This window comes from Aethalodelphis obliquidens, unplaced genomic scaffold, assembly GCF_003676395.1.
Source record: "Aethalodelphis obliquidens isolate GAN/ISIS:26980383/991018 unplaced genomic scaffold, ASM367639v1 scaffold37, whole genome shotgun sequence".
In the NCBI taxonomy this organism is placed as follows: Eukaryota; Metazoa; Chordata; class Mammalia; order Artiodactyla; family Delphinidae; genus Aethalodelphis; species Aethalodelphis obliquidens.
Window position 1 is genome coordinate 16,028,570 of NW_020837981.1, and position 17,901 is coordinate 16,046,470.

General features: G+C 39.7%; 1 protein-coding gene across 10 annotated transcripts in view; it reads left to right on the top strand.

The window, feature by feature from the left end:
• Positions 1 to 3,399: 3,399 nt before the first annotated feature.
• The window catches only part of HERC4 (HECT and RLD domain containing E3 ubiquitin protein ligase 4), a 136,766-nt gene continuing 122,264 nt past the window's right edge, over positions 3,400 to 17,901 (top strand). For 2 of the 10 annotated variants that reach the window (XR_003437911.1, XM_027130093.1), the window contains exons 1-2: positions 3,401 to 6,453; positions 8,253 to 8,557. Coding sequence is in view for 9 of the 10 variants with exons in the window: in XM_027130093.1 (XP_026985894.1) it covers positions 8,332 to 8,557 (226 nt within the window). In the remaining variant the exon portion in view is untranslated. Of the gene's footprint in view, positions 6,470 to 8,252; positions 8,558 to 13,563; positions 13,691 to 17,901 lie in introns of those variants that run through there. The other 8 variants (XM_027130092.1, XM_027130091.1, XM_027130085.1 and 5 more) reach the window with 8 other exon arrangements.

Consider the following 17,901-nt stretch of genomic DNA (forward strand, 5'->3'; position numbering starts at 1 on the left):
ATTGTTTTGCTTGCATCTATTAAAAAGAGGGGGAAATTTTTTTCTGTGCTTTCTCATTTATGTGGCAGAAGAGAATTCTTTCTCCCATCTCACTCACTTCTGGGCTAGGCCCATACCCTGTAGGATAACAGAAAAAGGACTTTTTATGATGCAGTTCAAAAGGAAGAAAAAAATTGTTACGGGCTGAATTGTGTCCCCTGCCAAATTCATATGCTTAAGTCCCAATCTCCAGTACCTCAGAATATGACTGTATTTGGAGATGGAGGTTTTTTTTTTTTTTTTTTTACGGTACGCGGGCCTTTCGGTGTTGCGGCCTCTCCCGCTGCGGAGCACAGGCTCCGGACGCGCAGGCTCAGCGACCATGGCTCACGGGCCCAGCCGCTCTGCGGCATGTGGGATCTTCCTGGACCGGGGCACGAACCCGTGTCCCCTGCATCAGCAGGCGGACTCTCAACCACTGCGCCACCAGGGAAACCCAGAGATGGAGCTTTAAAGCGGTAATTAAGGTAAAATGAGTGGGCCCCAACCCAGTACACCTGGTGTCTCTATAAGAAGAAGAGACTAGGGCAGAGAGAATGCGCAGAGGGAGGAATGGCCATAGGAACACCCAGCGAGGAGGTAGCCATCTGTACGTCAAGGAAAGAGGCCTCAGAAGAAACCAAACCTACCAACACCTCGATGTCTGACTTCTAGCCTCCAGAACTGTGAGAAAATCAATTTCTGTTGTTTTAAGCCACCCAGTCTGTGGTATTTTGGTATGGCAGCCATACCAAACTAATACAGAAACACACTCTTGATTTTTCAAACTTAAAAAACAGGCCACTTCATTTTTCCTGGTCAAAACCTGTCCTTCTCCTTCTTCCTTCAGCAGCTATCCTCATCTTGGTAAATGTCCTCAAGTCAGAAAACTACCAGTGGCCCAGCACTCCTCCCATTCTCTGCTCCCCTACAAACCATCCATCACAACTCTGTTAATTCTATTCCCAAAGTATGCTTTAAATCTACCTTCTTTACTTTATCTCCATCACAACCACCTTAGTCCCCACCGCTATTATCTCCTACTTGGATTATTATAAAAGCCTCCTAAATGATTTATCTCTGCCCATGTTCACCCTCCTGTAATTCAGCAATACTGTGCAGTTCAGCAACAAGAGTAATCTTTTTCTTAACAAATATAATCATTGCCCTCCTCTCCTGGCTTAAAACCCCTGAGCAGGGGCTTCCCTGGTGGCGCAGTGGTTGAGAATCTGCCTGCTAATGCAGGGGACACGGGTTTGAGCCCTGGTCTGGGAGAATCCCACATGCCGCGGAGCAACTAGGCCCGTGAGCCACAACTACTGAGCCTGTGCGTCTGGAGCCTGTGCTCCACAACAAGAGAGGCTGCGATAGTGAGAGGCCCGCACACCGCGATGAAGAGTGGCCCCCGCTCGCCACAACTAGAGAAAGCCCTCACATAGAAATGAAGACCCAACACAGCAAAAAAAAAAACAAAAAAAACAAAAAAAAAAACCCTGAGCAGTACTTAGAGTAAAACTCCTTAATGTGCTCTTACTGACTGCTTGTCACCAAACATTTCTTGTACCCTTGTGCTCCATCTACACTAATTTTCTTTCAGTTCCTGGAAAATGCCAAGTTCTTTCCTGCCTCAAGGGCTTCGTGTTTCTCCCTCCACCTAGAATATTTTCTCAGCCCTATCTTCACAAGGCTTGATCCTTCTCTTTGGTTTCAGTTTTAATAACAATTCCTCCACTGAGGACTTTACTGTCCATTCTGTTCAAGGACTTACTCTATTATTCTCCATCTCTATCTCTTGTTTGTTTCCTTAGTATTTATTACAATTTGGAATACTTTTATTTGCCTGCCTACTTGTTTTTTCCTCTCTCTACTACTAGAACGGGAAGGCAGCACGGAGTAGGTGTTCAGTAAAGATTTGTTGAAGAATCTTAAAATATCTGACTGCCATGTGTATATTCTAAGGTGAAGCCATAATGCTAGGTCAAAGACCAATGAGAAGGGATGACCATGGGGCCCATAAGACAGGGGATTAAAAGGACAGAATTCTCCAGATGGAGGGACTCACTGAGGGACTGAAGAAAACATGGCCATGCAACCACTTGATTGAAGGCTCCAACCTTGGAAAGCAAGGGTGTGTAAAATAAAATAAAACGGGCTTTTCCTGTTGTCCACTCAAGGTGGAATCTACAATTTGGTGGCAGTAGGTGACAAATTCTTTCGGACAATACCATCCTGTCCTTTCTCCCTTCCTTTTTTTTTTTTGCCATTCCTCACGGCTTATGAGATCTTAGTTCCCTGACCAAGGATCGAACCTGGGCCCCCAGCAGTGGAAGCACAGAGTCCTAACCACTGAACCGCCAGAGAATTCCCTATCCTGTCCTTTCAAAGTTAACAATAAAAGGATTAACCTTGCCATACATATCATTTCCCCACTGTTGGAACTTATGTTGTTTTTAATTTTTGCTTTTAGAAATAATATAACAATAAACGTCTTTGTTCTCAGTTTTATTTGCCTGCCTTTTTGTTTTTATCTTTCTCACCTACCAGAATTGGGAAAGAGGCACATAGTAGGTGCTTAATAAAGATTTGTTGAATCCACCTTGTATTTCCTTAGGACAGAGTCCAGAAGTGATATAATGTAGGTAAATAGTTCTGTGCAATGTCTCACAATAATTATTGCTATTAATATGAACTATTGTTAAATGAAATTTACTGACTCTTGAAACATATTGCCGAATTTACTTATAAAATGGTTGTAATAATTTACGTTGCCAGCACCATTAATTAATTAATTCAATAAATAATTTTTGAGCACATGCTATAGGCCAGGAACTGTTCAAGATATTAAGGAACAGAGCACTTAGGAAAACAAAGTCCCTGCCTTTATGGAGTTTTCTTTCTAGTGAAAAAGACAAATTTATATATCTACCTATATAATATATATTTATAGATTTTACATAATTATTTTATCTTTTAATTTTTTTATAATTTTTTTTTTTAATTTTTGGCTGCGTTGGGTCTTCGTTGCTGTGCACAGGCTTTCTCTAGCTGCGGCGCACAGGCTTTCTCTAGTTGCTTCGTTGTGGTGCGTGGCTTATCTTGTTGCGGAGCATGGGCTCTGGGCACGCAGGCTCAGTAGTTGTGGCGTACGGGCTTAGTTGCTCTGCAGCACGTGGGATCTTCCTGGACCATGGCACAAACCCGTGTCCCCTGCATCGGCAGGCAGACTCTCAACCACTGCCACACCAGGGAAGCCCATGGCGGGCGGATTCTTAACCACTGTGCCACCAGGAAGTCCCAACATAATTATTTTAAATTTATCTATATATAACATATGGAATATAATAAATAAAATATTATACATTTATGTATTATACAATAAATATCAGGTAGTGATAACAGATATAAAATAAAGCAGGATAAGTTATTGAGAGTGAGGGGCTAGTTTTTTTGGTTAGGGTGATCAGGGAAGACTGGGGAGGTGACATGAGCAGAGACTTGAATGAAGGAGGTTAGGTGGGGTACAGCACAAGCAGTATGGCTATATGGAAGGGAGCAGGGGAAAGAGTGGGACAGGATGAATACCTAGTTTAGTGGTCTCTCAACACTCTGAGCTTTTTTTTAAATGAAAATAACACGATAGGTAAAAAATATTTTACTTTTGTTCTAAATAAGAATTATATCATTATTTGTGATATGGAATGCTTTCCCAAAAGTTCTCTTACTACTTGTTAGTTCGGGAGAGATAATGTTAGCAATAATAAAGCTAACATTTACAAAATACTGGCCATGTTCAAGGCACTGTACATGTTACCTTATTAAATCCTCACAACCCAGTGAGGTATGGATTATTAACTTCCCCCGTTTACAGAAATTGTGACTGAGAAGTAATTTTCTGTAAAACAGACCATTAGTAAATGTCTATAGGTGTTTTGGGGAGGATAGAAGGACAGAGGTCTGAGTGGCCTGTAGGCTCAGGCTCTGAGTCCAGACAAACCAGCACCACAGGCCATACTCATCATCAATTACTCATGCTGCTTTTATACAACAAATTCACATTATCCTAATAAACTTCTGATCCTATACTTGTTTCACTTTTAAGGTAATCACAGGCTATTTTCTGAGATCTTGTATCACAGTTTCATAGATTTATAAGGTTAAAAGGAACATCTAGAAAAGTCTTTTCCACTTTCTACAAGCAAGACCTATATTTAAAAATATTCTAGCGAGAGATGCATCCATGTAGCAGAGATAGCTGTCCGCTAATTCATGCTCTCTCTTCTATGGCATAAAGTAGTACCAGCGAACTCAGCAGGGGTTATGTTTCCCAGTCCCCTTGCATCTAGGGGTGTTGTTCTTGCTAACATTATGTGTGCAGATGTGATATGTGGCACCTCCCAGACAAAAGTTTTAAGAAGCTCCTGGTGCCCTCATCTCCCCAAGTTCCTGGAAATTAGTTTTGACGCATTAGGAACACCCACTTGGAATGTTAAAAAGGTAAAAAATACACTCTTATTATGTTAACAGTCATATTTTAGTGTTTATTTGTTGCAGCATCTATTACATATCTTAAAGACCCAAATCCCATAACTTCCCCTTTAATAATATATTCGGAGGCATCAAGTCCTGAAGGTTAAAAGACAACAAAAGCCCTACAAGGGCAATGAAGCTATCAAAATAAGAAGTATGTTTCATGGGCAACATCACCACTCCTAGTATTGAAATTATGCTTTCTTTGCTTAAGTACCTTGTTATTTTTATTCTTATTTCTGTAATATACAGAAATAAGGTTGTGGGTTGAATTGGGTTGCCAAGAGATGGTTGAAGTCCCAGCTTCCAGTGCCTGAGAATGTGACCTTATTGGGAAATAGGGTCTTTGCAGATGCAATCCAGTTAAAAAGAGGTCACAATGGATTAGGGTGGGTCTTAATCTAATGACTAGTGTCCTTGTAAGAGGGACATTTGGACACAGAAACACAGGGAAGAACACCATGTGGAGATGGAGGCAGGGATTCGAGTGGTGCATCTACAAGCCAAAGAATGCCAAGGATTGTCAGCAGCCACCAGAAGCTAAGAGAGAAGTATGGAGAAGATTCTCTGAGACCCCAAGAGACAACCAATCCTGCTGCCTCTTTGATTTCAGATTTCTGGCCTCCATAACTGTGAGACAATAAATTTCTGTTGTTTCAAGCCATCCAATTTGTAGTATAGTGTTACGGCAGCCCTAAGAAACTAAAACACACACATATTCTAGCACACACACTTTCCAATCTGAAATATATTTTTCAGTGAGATAAAGAAACATGGCTTACTGTGGAATTCTTTCTAGGTTCTCAACATTCACTCTGAAGTCAAGGTACTAGAAAAGTCTGACGTCAAATTTCAAGAGTGCCTTGTTTCAGGTTTTCCTCCTTGACTGGCCTAGGAAATCCGGAGTTTATTTTTGTGAGGCAGGGACTCTAGCCATATACATTATTTAATTTTCTCTAAATGAAGGAGGCCCTGCGTTATAAGTTTAGCTTCCAGGGAGAGTGCAGAAAGTGATGGCAGCCAACACTTTATCAGGAGCCTGAACTGGTGGTGTTGATATTTAATGCCAGTAGGCTCCATCATTGCTGAAATACATCTGGCATCCTCAAAATAACTCCAGTTGGGGCTAAGGGATAAAATAAAAGACTTCAACAACCTTTATATCCGTATTTGTGATGTTTTATCTGCTACTTCAAATTCTCCTTGGATAAAGGTGGAATAAAATAATAGAAACTGGAACTAATAGGCAAAAAGACAACCTAGCCAAAAAAGGAAGAGATTTTCTTCACTAAAAGGCCCTAGTGCACGCTGAAACGCTGTGACAAGACACACCAAACACCTGCATTTGCCTTGCAAATTCCAACTTCTGTGCTTGGCATTTTTCTCTTAAGGCAAGGCAAAGCACCACACTGCGCAGGCGCCCGCGTCGGTGTGCCCTGGAAGGATTCCGGCGCAGGCGCGCGGGCCACGAAGTGGGCGGGCTCGCGCGCGTGCTCCGCGGTTCACTTCCGGCCGACGCCGACCCCTCCCCCTCCCCCCGCGTTGCCTCCTCCCTCTCTCCCTTCTCCTCCCCAGTCTGCCCCAACTCTTCCCCACCCCTAGCGCTCTCCGCCTCGCTCGCCTCCTGCCCTTCCCCTCCCGCTCCATCCGGGTCGCTGACGGCTGGCTCTGGGCTAGAGAGCAGTGGCGGCTGCTTTTCTCTGAGGAACCCGGTAAAGTTTCACAGGAGCCGAGGAGGTGAGCCGCGGAGCAGCTTCACCGACGCCGGAGGAGCTCTGGTGTTCGCAGCCACTGGCTGAAGGAGGAGGGTCCGGGAGCTGGAGACCTGTCTCAGCTGCTGCGCTGCCTCCCTCTTGCGGGAGGCGCCGCCCCCAGCCGCCCTGGGCTTCCCCTGCCTTGAGGGGCCGGGTGAGTCGTTGCCCCGGTGGGTTCGGGGGCGTGTGACGGCGTTAGGGAGGGGGCTGGGCGGATACAGGCCGGCCTGGCGCTGGGTGCTTTCTCAGCGTTTTCTCGGGCGGGGGTGGGGGGACGAGGGCAGTGTCGGGCCCCCTGGCCCGGGGGCTGGAATGTCGCACCTCCCCGGGGAAGGGCCTCCCTGGGACAAGGGCCGCCGAGGTGCCGAGCCTCGTGCGCCGGCCTCTGCGGCTACTGCGAGCGGACGGCTGCAGCAGTTGACTGGTCGGCCCGCGAGGTTGGGTGTGTGCAGATGATTTCTCTCTCCCGGTCCCCGTAAGCTGATCTTAGTGCATATTCAGGGAATGATGGGAATAAACTGCTTCTCTTTCCCCTACCTGTTGCTGGCGAGAGGACGCCTTTCCCATTACCCCTCTTTTTTAAAGAAAAGGATTGTTAAACCTCGTGCGTTGGAATTTGGGGTGTTGTCCTGTCCTCTCCTTAAAAAAAACAAAACAAAAACCGGGAAGACAGTGCAGAACTCTCGGGAACTATCGGGTTCTGATGCCCCAAAAGAATAAAATCAAACTTTTCTTAATGGATGGGTCATGGATAGAATGAGACAGCTTCAGCACTTGCTAGCCCGCACTTAGGAAAGTTGGGTTTTGAAACTTCTTAGGTTCTGTGTAAGGAATGTGGGTACCTACACGGGAATAAGGCTGACTTCCTGAAATTGTGTTATTTAGTAACGCGATATATCTAAAAATCTGTGTAGGTTTAGATAAAGTGGACTCTTTGTTATCTGTGTCTATATAAGCGAAGAAATATTCAGTCACTCTACTGGAAAGTTCTACAGATTTCGCCACCAAACTCTCAGTGTCCCAGTCCGCATTTCTATTCTTGAAAAATCGGCAGTGCCGGAGTTATTTGCAGTTTTTTTTTCCATCTTCAAATAATTGTCTTAGGGGTATAGATAGATGTAGATCGGCTTCGGGAGATATTTTTCAGTCATGGTTCCCACTCGAAATAGAAAATGTTGAATTTTGGGGGAGAGTCTTGATCTTTAAACTGCATACTTTTGTATTATAATTAGGTACACTGATTGAGTTTTTAAATTAAATTAGTAGTGAGGTCAGAGTGTTAATATTTTGATTTGTAAAGTATGATCTTTGGAGGTGATTTTCTTAATATCAAAGCTTACCTAGAGAACTGTAATTTTATCTGGGGCCTGTTAGTTGGAAGAGTCTTTTAAGTTGTGGGAAACTTAAAGTTTCCATTATTGGCTTTATTTCTAGTACAGATAAGAACTTCAGTTTTCTGTTAATGTGGAGGTAGGTGTTAGAAAATCTAATTATCCTGTGACTTGAGGGAGATTGCAAGGTTTTATGTTTCTGTAGTTGGCTAAATTTTTCACTGAGTATATATCTGATTTTGGGGGCAGTGGATAGATGTCATATTTCTTGCTCCCACTGAAATTATTCAAAGCAAAAAGGAAAAAAAAGGTTAACTTCATCAGGATACTTAATATTTCAATTTGATTAGTCTATTATAAGGCAACAAAAAGTCAAAACTAGTTAATATTTAGATTTTGCAAAGAATCATGGGGAGTGATGTATTTTTCCTAAACATTTCTGTATGATAATTTTAAAAATATACAACTGATTGGTTTTTGAAATTGAAGGATACTTCTGTAACACATTATAAAGTAAATTTCATGTTTACTACATAGTGATTATTGTAGCCTAGTACTTGAAAGAGCAGTTATACATTATGTTTCCTTTGAAGTCATATTAACTTTTTTTCTATCTTCTCAGACATAGGGATACCTCCAACTTGCCAGTGTTTCAGAAGGGAGTGTTTTATTGAAACTGGAAGACCAAAAGAATTACAAACATGTTGTGCTGGGGAAATGCATCTTTTGGACAGCTAGGTTTGGGTGGAATTGATGAAGAAATTGTACTAGAGCCCAGAAAAAGTGACTTTTTTATAAATAAAAAGGTTCGAGATGTAGGATGTGGACTCAGACATACTGTATTTGTTCTGGATGATGGAACGGTATACACATGTGGATGTAATGATCTAGGGCAGCTAGGTCATGAAAAATCGAGAAAGAAACCAGGTAAGTTGAAAATTTTTTTGTTTGCTATTTCTAATAATTATATCATTTAAGTTTGAAATGTCAAACAATTTCTCTAGTCCTAAACCCATGTTTTCTTTTTATCAGACTTTAAAAGCAAACCAGGCATTAAATAGATCCTTTACAGTTTGCATGCTTCTAAGTACTTTAATTATTTTGTGGTTTCTTTTTTTAACAAGTGCTATTATAAACCCTTATTTTTTTTTTATTCTTTTTTTTTTTTTTTTGCGGTACGCGGGCCTCTCACTGTCGTGGCCTCTCCCGTTGCGGAGCACAGGCTCTGGACGCGCAGGTTCAGCGACCATGGCTCACGGGCCTAGCGGCTCACGGGCCTAGTGGCTCACGGGCCTAGCCGCTCCGCGGCGTGTGGGATCTTCGCGGACCGGCTCACGAACCCGCGTCCCCTGCATCGGCAGGCGGACTCTCAACCACTGCGCCACCAGGGAAGCCCTACAAACCCTTATTGTATGAAGCTGTGGTTTCAGAACATAATTATGGTGATGTAAAACAATAGCGAAAACCACCCTGCAGTGTATAGATCTTCTTTGGTACTAAGTATATTGGTATAGAATATACAGTATGTAGGTCCTCTTTTATCAGTACTGGTCAGCCACCCTGGGCAGATTTTATTTTTTATCTTCTTCTTTTTTTGGGGGGGGGGGCAGATTTTATTTTATTTTATATTTATATTTTTATTTTTTGCGGTACGCGAGCCTCTCACTGCTGTGGCCTCTCCCGTTGCGGAGCACAGACTGCGGACGCGCAGGCTCAGCGGCCATGGCTCACGGGCCCAGCCGCTCCGCGGCATGTGGGATCTTCCCGGACCGGGGCACGAACCCGTGTCCCCTGCATCGGCAGGCGGACTCTCAACCACTGTGCCACCAGGGAAGCCCTGGGCAGATTTTAAATGCATAATTTACTGTGTTGTGTTCCATGTATCAGAAAGGGGGAAAATTAAGATGAAAGCTTTTTACTTTCACTTAGTTGCTGAAAATATAATCCTAAGTATTCTCTTGTTCTTCCTATTATATTTTAAATACATGATTCCATTTAGTTTGAAATCTTTTATTTCCCTAGTATCTTACTTTCAAGTAATAACACTAGCTATTAAAAGTTTTGTGTCTATGAGATGTCCTGATTATGTAGTAGCCATACGAACCAAATTTAAAATAATTTGTAGGGTAATGAGAATTTTGAGGAATTTGGTCACATTTCATGTTCTGTTTTCCTGGATATACATATTTTAAGGTCAAATATTACCACATTTAGAAAAATTGTTAATGTGAATTTCACTTTCAGTTGTGTTAACTAAAAGTTAATTCTTAAGATGGTAAATTCAGATAAGATTATAGCTGTACTGATTTACAGTTTCTTTTAACTTTAACAATAAAGGCACCTCAGTATTTTCTATGGCAGTTATCTTTCTTTACCACGTCATTATTTAAGTGGTTTCTATTGTTAGTCTACTTTTGAGAGGTTAATATAAGTATAATAAGGTATTAAATTAAGGTATGTTTCTCTTTTTTCATACCATCTCACCACCATGCCCAGCCTCACTTTTCTAACTTGTAAATTATGGTGTAGTTTTCATCCTTCGTTGACAGGGTTTTAATCTCTTTTCTTCTGCCTTGATTTGTAATTTAATTTTTTTGGATGAATAGTAGTGATGCTTAATACAATAGGTTTAATTATTGCAAAACTCAAGGTAAATGGTAGTTTTCTTGTACTCTACCTCATGAAGAATATTCTATGGAATCTTATCAGATTTTCATAATCTTAGGCATTGAGGTTGTCATGTTGTTAGACATGAATGGTAATTTATTGATATGTATTTGTTATCACTGCTTCAGAGGCAGATGGATCCTTTACCTTTTTTGCTTAGCTTGGAATGCTGCCTCAGGTTGAGATTTTCATGGTATTGGGGCTGTTACTGTTCTTGTACTTAACATGCCCCACAGAAATAACTGAACATATCTCTGTATTGCTTTAGTAATTTCTCAGAGGCCTCAGGGCAAGTAGAAAGTACAAAGCTAGCAAAAAGAAATTGCCAATATAGTTACTGAAATTTACTAAGATTTACATTTTTTAAATGTTATTAAACATCTGTCCTGTGTCCAACACAAGGGTGATAGACACTGTGCACTAATAGTATAATGATTATTATAGTGCCTGGAACAGCTTTTAACCCTATAGGTGAGGTTCTGAGAAACTTAACTAGCCAGAAGGGGCTTCTTTGTGGTCATGCTGACACTGTGATGATTACGTTGTGACATTTATATTACTCTATTGATTCATCGTGGAAGCAATATTTGGCGATATAAAGTTGGGAGGGTGGGTTTACCTAATTTTTGATACCTCTTTAGGATTGCCTTGTTGTCCAGAGTACATCACAGTCTATGGAATAGAAAAATGAAAGGCATAAACTTTGTCTCTGAAAAATTTAGAGCCTGGGTTGGGCATTAAGGCATATGTAAATGAAATAACTAGAGAGAATTGAAATTTGACCTGATGTGGTATGTATTTTGAGACTGGGAAGTTTAAATGATGGGAAATGTCATTGTGGGATAGAATTGAAGAGTTCTGGGAGAAAATGAAGCCTTAAGTTTAATTCAATGATTGGTCACATAAATAGCCAGAAAATAAATCTAGAGCTGAAATAGCTTTATGGAAGAGAATCCTTATCCTGAGAAAAACTTTTTATTGCTAGAAGGCCAGATTCAATGATGTATTGAAGTGTACCTAGTTAAAGAGGTAGGAAAAAGTAAAAGTTCAAAGGGAGGTAGTTGCTCTGATAGGAGCTTAATCTTTTAACCTCAGTTTTGATTTAAGGGGATTGAGTGGAAAATGTAATAATGTTTTTAATCAAAAGTATTTCTCTTTGGAATAATTCCTTAATGATTTAAATATACTCCTTTTCTAGCCTTTTTTTTTTTTTAATTTGTGAGTTTGAGGAATGAATTAGAAGATACAGAGTTCTCATTTAATTGCTTTTGAAGTCTTTGGGTAACAGAATGAGTCTGGTTGAATTTTAGGACCATGTAATAAACAATAGTTCACTTCATCAGAGCTTTAAACTTGTGTCATGAAGAAAGCAAACAGAAAGCTAAGAATTGTTTTCTTATAGAGATTGGCTTTATAAGCATACTGAATATTAAGAAGTAAAAGAGAAAGAGTTCGCCTCATTCATTAAGGGTAAGCTATTCTTGAGAGTCATGGTAACGTCTTGGAGGACTCAACCTTACAGTGTAGTAAACAGATTTGACCTATGGCCTGTTGGGAGAAGTTTACATTCTGGACATTCTAGTAACCACATGGGAAGATTTCACTCATTTCCTTTATTATACCAAGAGTGCAGATTACATCCATGTTCATCTCCGTTCTCTTGTATATGTATAATCCTTGCTTTCACTACTAGCTCTTTCTGAACTATTTCCAGAGAAGTGAACATCTATTTCACTTTCATGTATGTATTTTTCCTTCATGGGAATTTTTTTAAACCTTTTAAAATCTAGAGGCGCTCAGTTTTTTCCTTAATTCGTAGCTAACAGGTAAATAGTATATTTAATCTTCAAAGTGCTAGGTCAGTCCACCTAAATAAAGTGTTAGTTTTATTTTTGTACTTCCAAATTTGCTTCTGGAAATTTTAAGATAACATTTAGAAAGTGTACTTAATAAGATTGTTTACTCACTGTGTATCCACCATAGGTAGAATTTGGTGTCCATGGACCTAAATATATGTTTTACACACCTGTTTCCATTTGTTTTGTGTTAGAAACAGCGCTAAACTATTTTATGTCCATAATTTGAAAATAATGTGATACAGTTTGTTAAAAATGACTGTTTTAATAGCGTTTTATGGTGTACAAAATTCTTTTGAATAGATTATGTATCTTATTTAATCCTCACAACAGTCTTGCTTGTTAGCTAGGGCAGGTGTTATGGTCCCCCTTTTTCAGATGAGGAAACTGAAGTTAAAAGAGCTTAACCACTAGAGTAGTAAATATTAAGAGAACATTCTAAACCCTGTGGTTTTATCTTTATCCCACAAAGTTTTGCCCCTGCCATATTTAGAAGGTAGAGGAATATTTATTCAAGGAGGAAACTAGTTTACATCATTATTTTAATGTAATTCTGAGGGTTTAAAAAACTCTTAAAAATTACTATTTTATGACTAAAGGTATACAATGATGACATCATGTTTTTTTAATCCCTCCCCAGTCCCTTCCCTGTGCATAAATTCAAAGAGAAGCCATTTTAGGAACCGTGTAATAAGGTTGAGAATTCTAGTTTCAGATGTAATATTGTATCAACACTAACTAAAAATTCAAATATATATGTTTTATTCTTGAACTGAAGACTGACTTCATTGCAAAGCCAGTAATAGGTAAAGTTTTGAATAGTATGATAAAATTTTTTGTAGCTTGTGCTCAACTCTTCTACTGAAGATAAAAATATTATGAGCATTGATTCTGTTTTTTGTGGCCCAAAATGGTAATTTCTACTGTTGATCATTCCAATAAAAACATTTTGGTCATATAGCAGTAATTTGCTTGCCTTTCTTCATTTTCTGACCTGCTCTCTCTTTTCATAAAACATAAATCTATAAATGAACTCCTTAAAATATAGTTGAAATTTAAAAAGTAATATAGGAAAATAAATGTATAAATATGGGAAATAAAATTGTTCATATAAGAGTGGATTAAAAAATTCAAATAATCCCATATATTCCTTAACCAAAGAAGCTCATTATGTTTTATAACTACTAATTTTCATAATACCTTTTAAGGAAGAGAAGGATGTGGATGATATGAAGACTTGAAAAAATAATTACTTGGTTCAGGAATGGAGGCTTGCTTTGGATGCTTTACTTTGAGAAAGGTTAGTGTCCAAGAATCACAGTGTTGAGGGTAGGGAAAAAAAATCATAATGCAAACAGATGACTACTGTTAGAGAGATGTATAATAATACTTTACTTTGTGTAGGACCCTACATCTGAGGAATTTCAAGAGCATTACACAATAACTCATGGTTCCTTTCAAAATGCTTGTGACACAATTTGCAAGAATTATCCTCATCTTAGGGGATAAATTTACGGAGAAATGGCAGCACAAGTTGGTAAGTAACTTGTCAAAACAGCAGGTGACTGGTGAACAGCTAGAAATTGAATCTGAAAATTTAAGTCTACCAGTCTCCTACCTTATTCACTAAATTGTGCTTATGTTTAGAATTATTTACAATAGTATCTTCTATTTGAGGCAGATCAAATACTAATGCACAGATTGTTTTTTTGCCATTCTATTGATGGCCTATTGAAATGAATCATTATTTTACCAAGATGCTTGCATTGTGATACCACTTTGGTATTTCATCATAACCTTGTGTGGTATGAAGAATATTTAAGCAAAGGAACAAAAACTTACTGTGGTAACACACAGTCTTCTTTCCTCTGTTATATATCATATTCTCTATCCCTTTGTTGTCTAATGCTGTGCTGTGCTACTATCCAAGGTCCATAGTAACTGCCAGGCACAACTGATTTGGTGGCTAACATTGGAACTTGGGTTAATTATGTTGTATCAAGTCTGCCATGTATCTCTCTGTAGGATGCATTGGTTTGGTGAATGCTTTATAAAACCGTTAACCCACAGAGAAGCAATGATAGTAGTAGATGCCTAATCTGAACAGTCTAACAAATAGAGGCTTCTTTAAATGATTTGGAACCAATGATTTTCTCTTTGTGTTTGGTATGTTAGTGTTTTTTTCTGATTGGAAGTGAGCCACATATGTTCCTTGAAAGAACAGGAGTATGGAAAGTTTCACAGTTTGAGCAGTTACTAAGGATTCTTGTTACAGATGATAGCCAAGATGGTCTAGGTTCTATCACCTTAGTATAAGTACAGTTGTCTCTCAGAATCCGTGGAGGATTGGTTTCAGGAGCCTCGAAGATACCAAAATCCATGGATGCTCAAGTCCCTTATATAAAATGGCATAGTATTTGCATATAACCTACACATATATTTTAAATCATTTCTAGATTACTTATAATACCTAATACAATGTAAATAGCTATAAATACAATGTAAATGATATGTAAATAGCTGCTGGCATGGGAAATTCAAGCTTTGCTTTTTGGAAATCTGGAATTTTTTTTTTTTCCCAAATACAGTTGACCTTTGAACAACATGGGTGTTAGGGGTGCTGATCCCCCATGCAAGTGAAAGGCTCCATACTGCTATCTCTACCTTAAGAACAAAGGGATTGAAAGTGACTCACCCAAGGGCAAGAAGCTGAAACAGTTTGGATAGAATCAGAACCCAAACCCTAGCTTTATTATTCCACATTTTGTGATCTCTGAGCATAAACTTTTCCCTTACACAAAGATCTGTAAAATGAAAATACAGGCTTTATATTTATTGAAGTAAACCGATGTATAAGTAGATCCTTGCAGTTCAAACCCATCTTGTTCAAGGGTGAGCTGTACTTTCCATCCACGTGTTGGTTGAATGCTGAGATGCGGAACTCACGGATAAGGAGGGCCGACTGTATTCTTTGGGTTTCATGTCCCCGATATGTCACGAGTGTAGCACTGTTGTTAAAGCTCATTTCTCACAAACCCCATGTATTTTTTTTCCCTGGTACGCGGGCCTCTCATTGTTGTGGCCTCTCCTATTGCGGAGCACAGGCTCCGGACGCGCAGGCTCAGCGGCCATGGCTCACGGGCCTAGCCGCTCCGCGGCATGTGGGATCTTCCCAGACCGGGGCATGAACCTGTGTCCCCTGCATCGGCAGGCGGACTCTCAACCACTGCGCCACCAGGGAAGCTCCCCCATTATTTTTAAAATCGCTTTGAAGAAATAAATCAAGTCTCACTTCATAGATGTTAAGTTTTCCTAGGCTGTAAGGCATATCATGTACTTGGGATACATATTAAAACTAATAGAGAAAATGTATTCAGCCATTGTTATAGGGTTTCTTTGGACTAGGATTGTGTTAAGTGAGTAGAAAAGTGGGAAACATTAATAAAGGATCCGTATTAAAAAGCTCATGGTTTATCTTATTTCAGCTTCTATGGGTTTTTTTTTCCCTATGCTGATGGAACTTAAAAGGCAATAATTATTTTTATATCTTAATGAATTGTTGTGATTCCTTTACATGCTAGAAAAATCTGTGCTGTGTACAGTTGTATTACTGGAGTTAATTTTGTTAAAAGGGAAATTTCTTGAATTTTGGTGGCTTTCTTTAAACCATAATATTTTATTTATTTACCTGGAATTACTCTTTTTTCTTCAGTTCTAGTATGGCAGAATTTTATTTTAGCTTTTCTTGGCCATAAGGAAAACATTCTATAATTCTTTAGTAATGTGTTTTTCATTTTAAAATACCTTATTTCTTTATTAATGTCTAAGTTTAGTTTCATTTTATTCCTTTGCTGGGTGTCATACTATTCTGAAATAACACATTTTTAGTTTTTCATAGTTTTATTACATATTCTTTTTTAAAAACTTATTTATTTATTTTTAGTTTTGGCTGCGTTGGGTCTTCGTTTCTGCATGCGGGCTTTCTCTAGCTGCGGTGAGTGGGGGGGCTACTCTTCGTTGCAGTGCACGGGCTTCTCGTTGTGGTGGCTTCTCTTGCTGTGGAGCACGGGCTCTAGGCACATGGGCTTCAGTAGTTGTGGCTTGGGGGCTCTAGAGCACAGGCTCAGTACTTGTGGCACACGGGCTTAGTTGCTCCACGGCATGTGAGATCTTCCCAGACCAGGGCTTGAACCCGTGTCCCCTGTGTTGGCAGGTGGATTCTTAACCACTGCGCCACCAGGGAAGTCCCTTATTACAAATTCCTGGGAGGGGAATCAGGAAATATAGGGAAAATAAAAATCAACCATAATGCCATCATGCACAGATAAATACTGCCATCATTTGACAGTTTTTCTATACTCATATATGTTTCCGATTATGGACTGGGAATATGTTTTTCTTTCTCAACTTTTTTTTTCAGTAATAATTGAATAAAACTTTAGTAAATATTTCCCCATGGTTTTAAAATACTGTTTAGGGATATTTTAATGATTATTTAACCTTTCATCATTTTTTAAAAAATGTATTTATTTTATTTATATTTGCTGCGTTGGATCTTCGTTGCTGCACCTGGGCTTTCTCTAGTTGCAGCAAGCGGGGGCTGCTCTTCGTTGTGGTGCGCGGGCTTCTCATTGCAGTGGCTTCTCTTGTTGTGGAGCACGGGCTCTAGGCGGGCAGGCTTCAGTAGTTGTGGCGTGTGGGCTCTATAGAGTGCAGGCTCAGTAGTTGTGGCTCGTGGGCTCTAGAGCACTGGCTCAGTAGTTGTGGCACGTGGGCTTTGTTGCTCTGCGACATGTGGGATCTTCCTGGACCAGGGCTCGAACCTGTGTCCCCTGCATTGGCAGGCAGATTCTTAACCACTGCACCACCAGGGAAGTCCCCAAGGAAACAAAGGTTTTGAAGTCACAAGATGCAGTCACATAGAAGTTCTTGATTTCACTAATAGCTGAAATAATTGTAACTATAAGTTGTATATGTGCTGGCATGTAGGCAAGAGCCCCTGGGAAATGTGCCCTGTGAGAGAATGATGTTGCTTCTGTGAAAGAGAAATGAAAGTGAGGAAGGAATAGGGTAAGGCTAAAAGAGACCCTAAGGACCCCTAGGAGTTTCTGAAGACAATTGGAGGAAAGTTTAGGTGCTTTACCTATAAGTTCTAGAATGTAAAAAAATAAAACAAACTAGTGAAGACAACAAAAAAGAAACAGACTCAGAGATACAGAGCACAAACTAGTGGTTACAGGTGAGGAGAGGGAAGGAAGGAGGGGCAAAATAGGGGTAGGGAATTAAGAGGCACTACTCTGTATAAAATAAATAAGCTACAATGATATATTGCGCAGCACAGGGAATATAGCCAATATTTTATAACTATAAATGGAGTATAATCTTTAAAAATTGTGAATCACTATGTTGTACACTTGAAACTTAGATAATACTGTAAATCAACTATACCTCAATTAAAAAACAAAACGTAGTGGAAACAAGATTCAATTAGATGTCAACAGTCAAAGCAAAGGCAGCGTTTACAATAGCAAGAAAAAGACAAAATGACTTAGTCATAACCTAAGAAATGTGTGAGACATAATATGAAGAAGACTTGAAAGCACGTATGAGGGATAGAAAAAACTTGAAAAATTGAAACCACATTTGTGGATGGGAATACTCAACCTACATAGACCTGTCAGTTTCTCTAAAATTAATATCAGTTTAATATGATCCTAATAAAAATAGCAAGTGTTTTTTCTCCCCCCC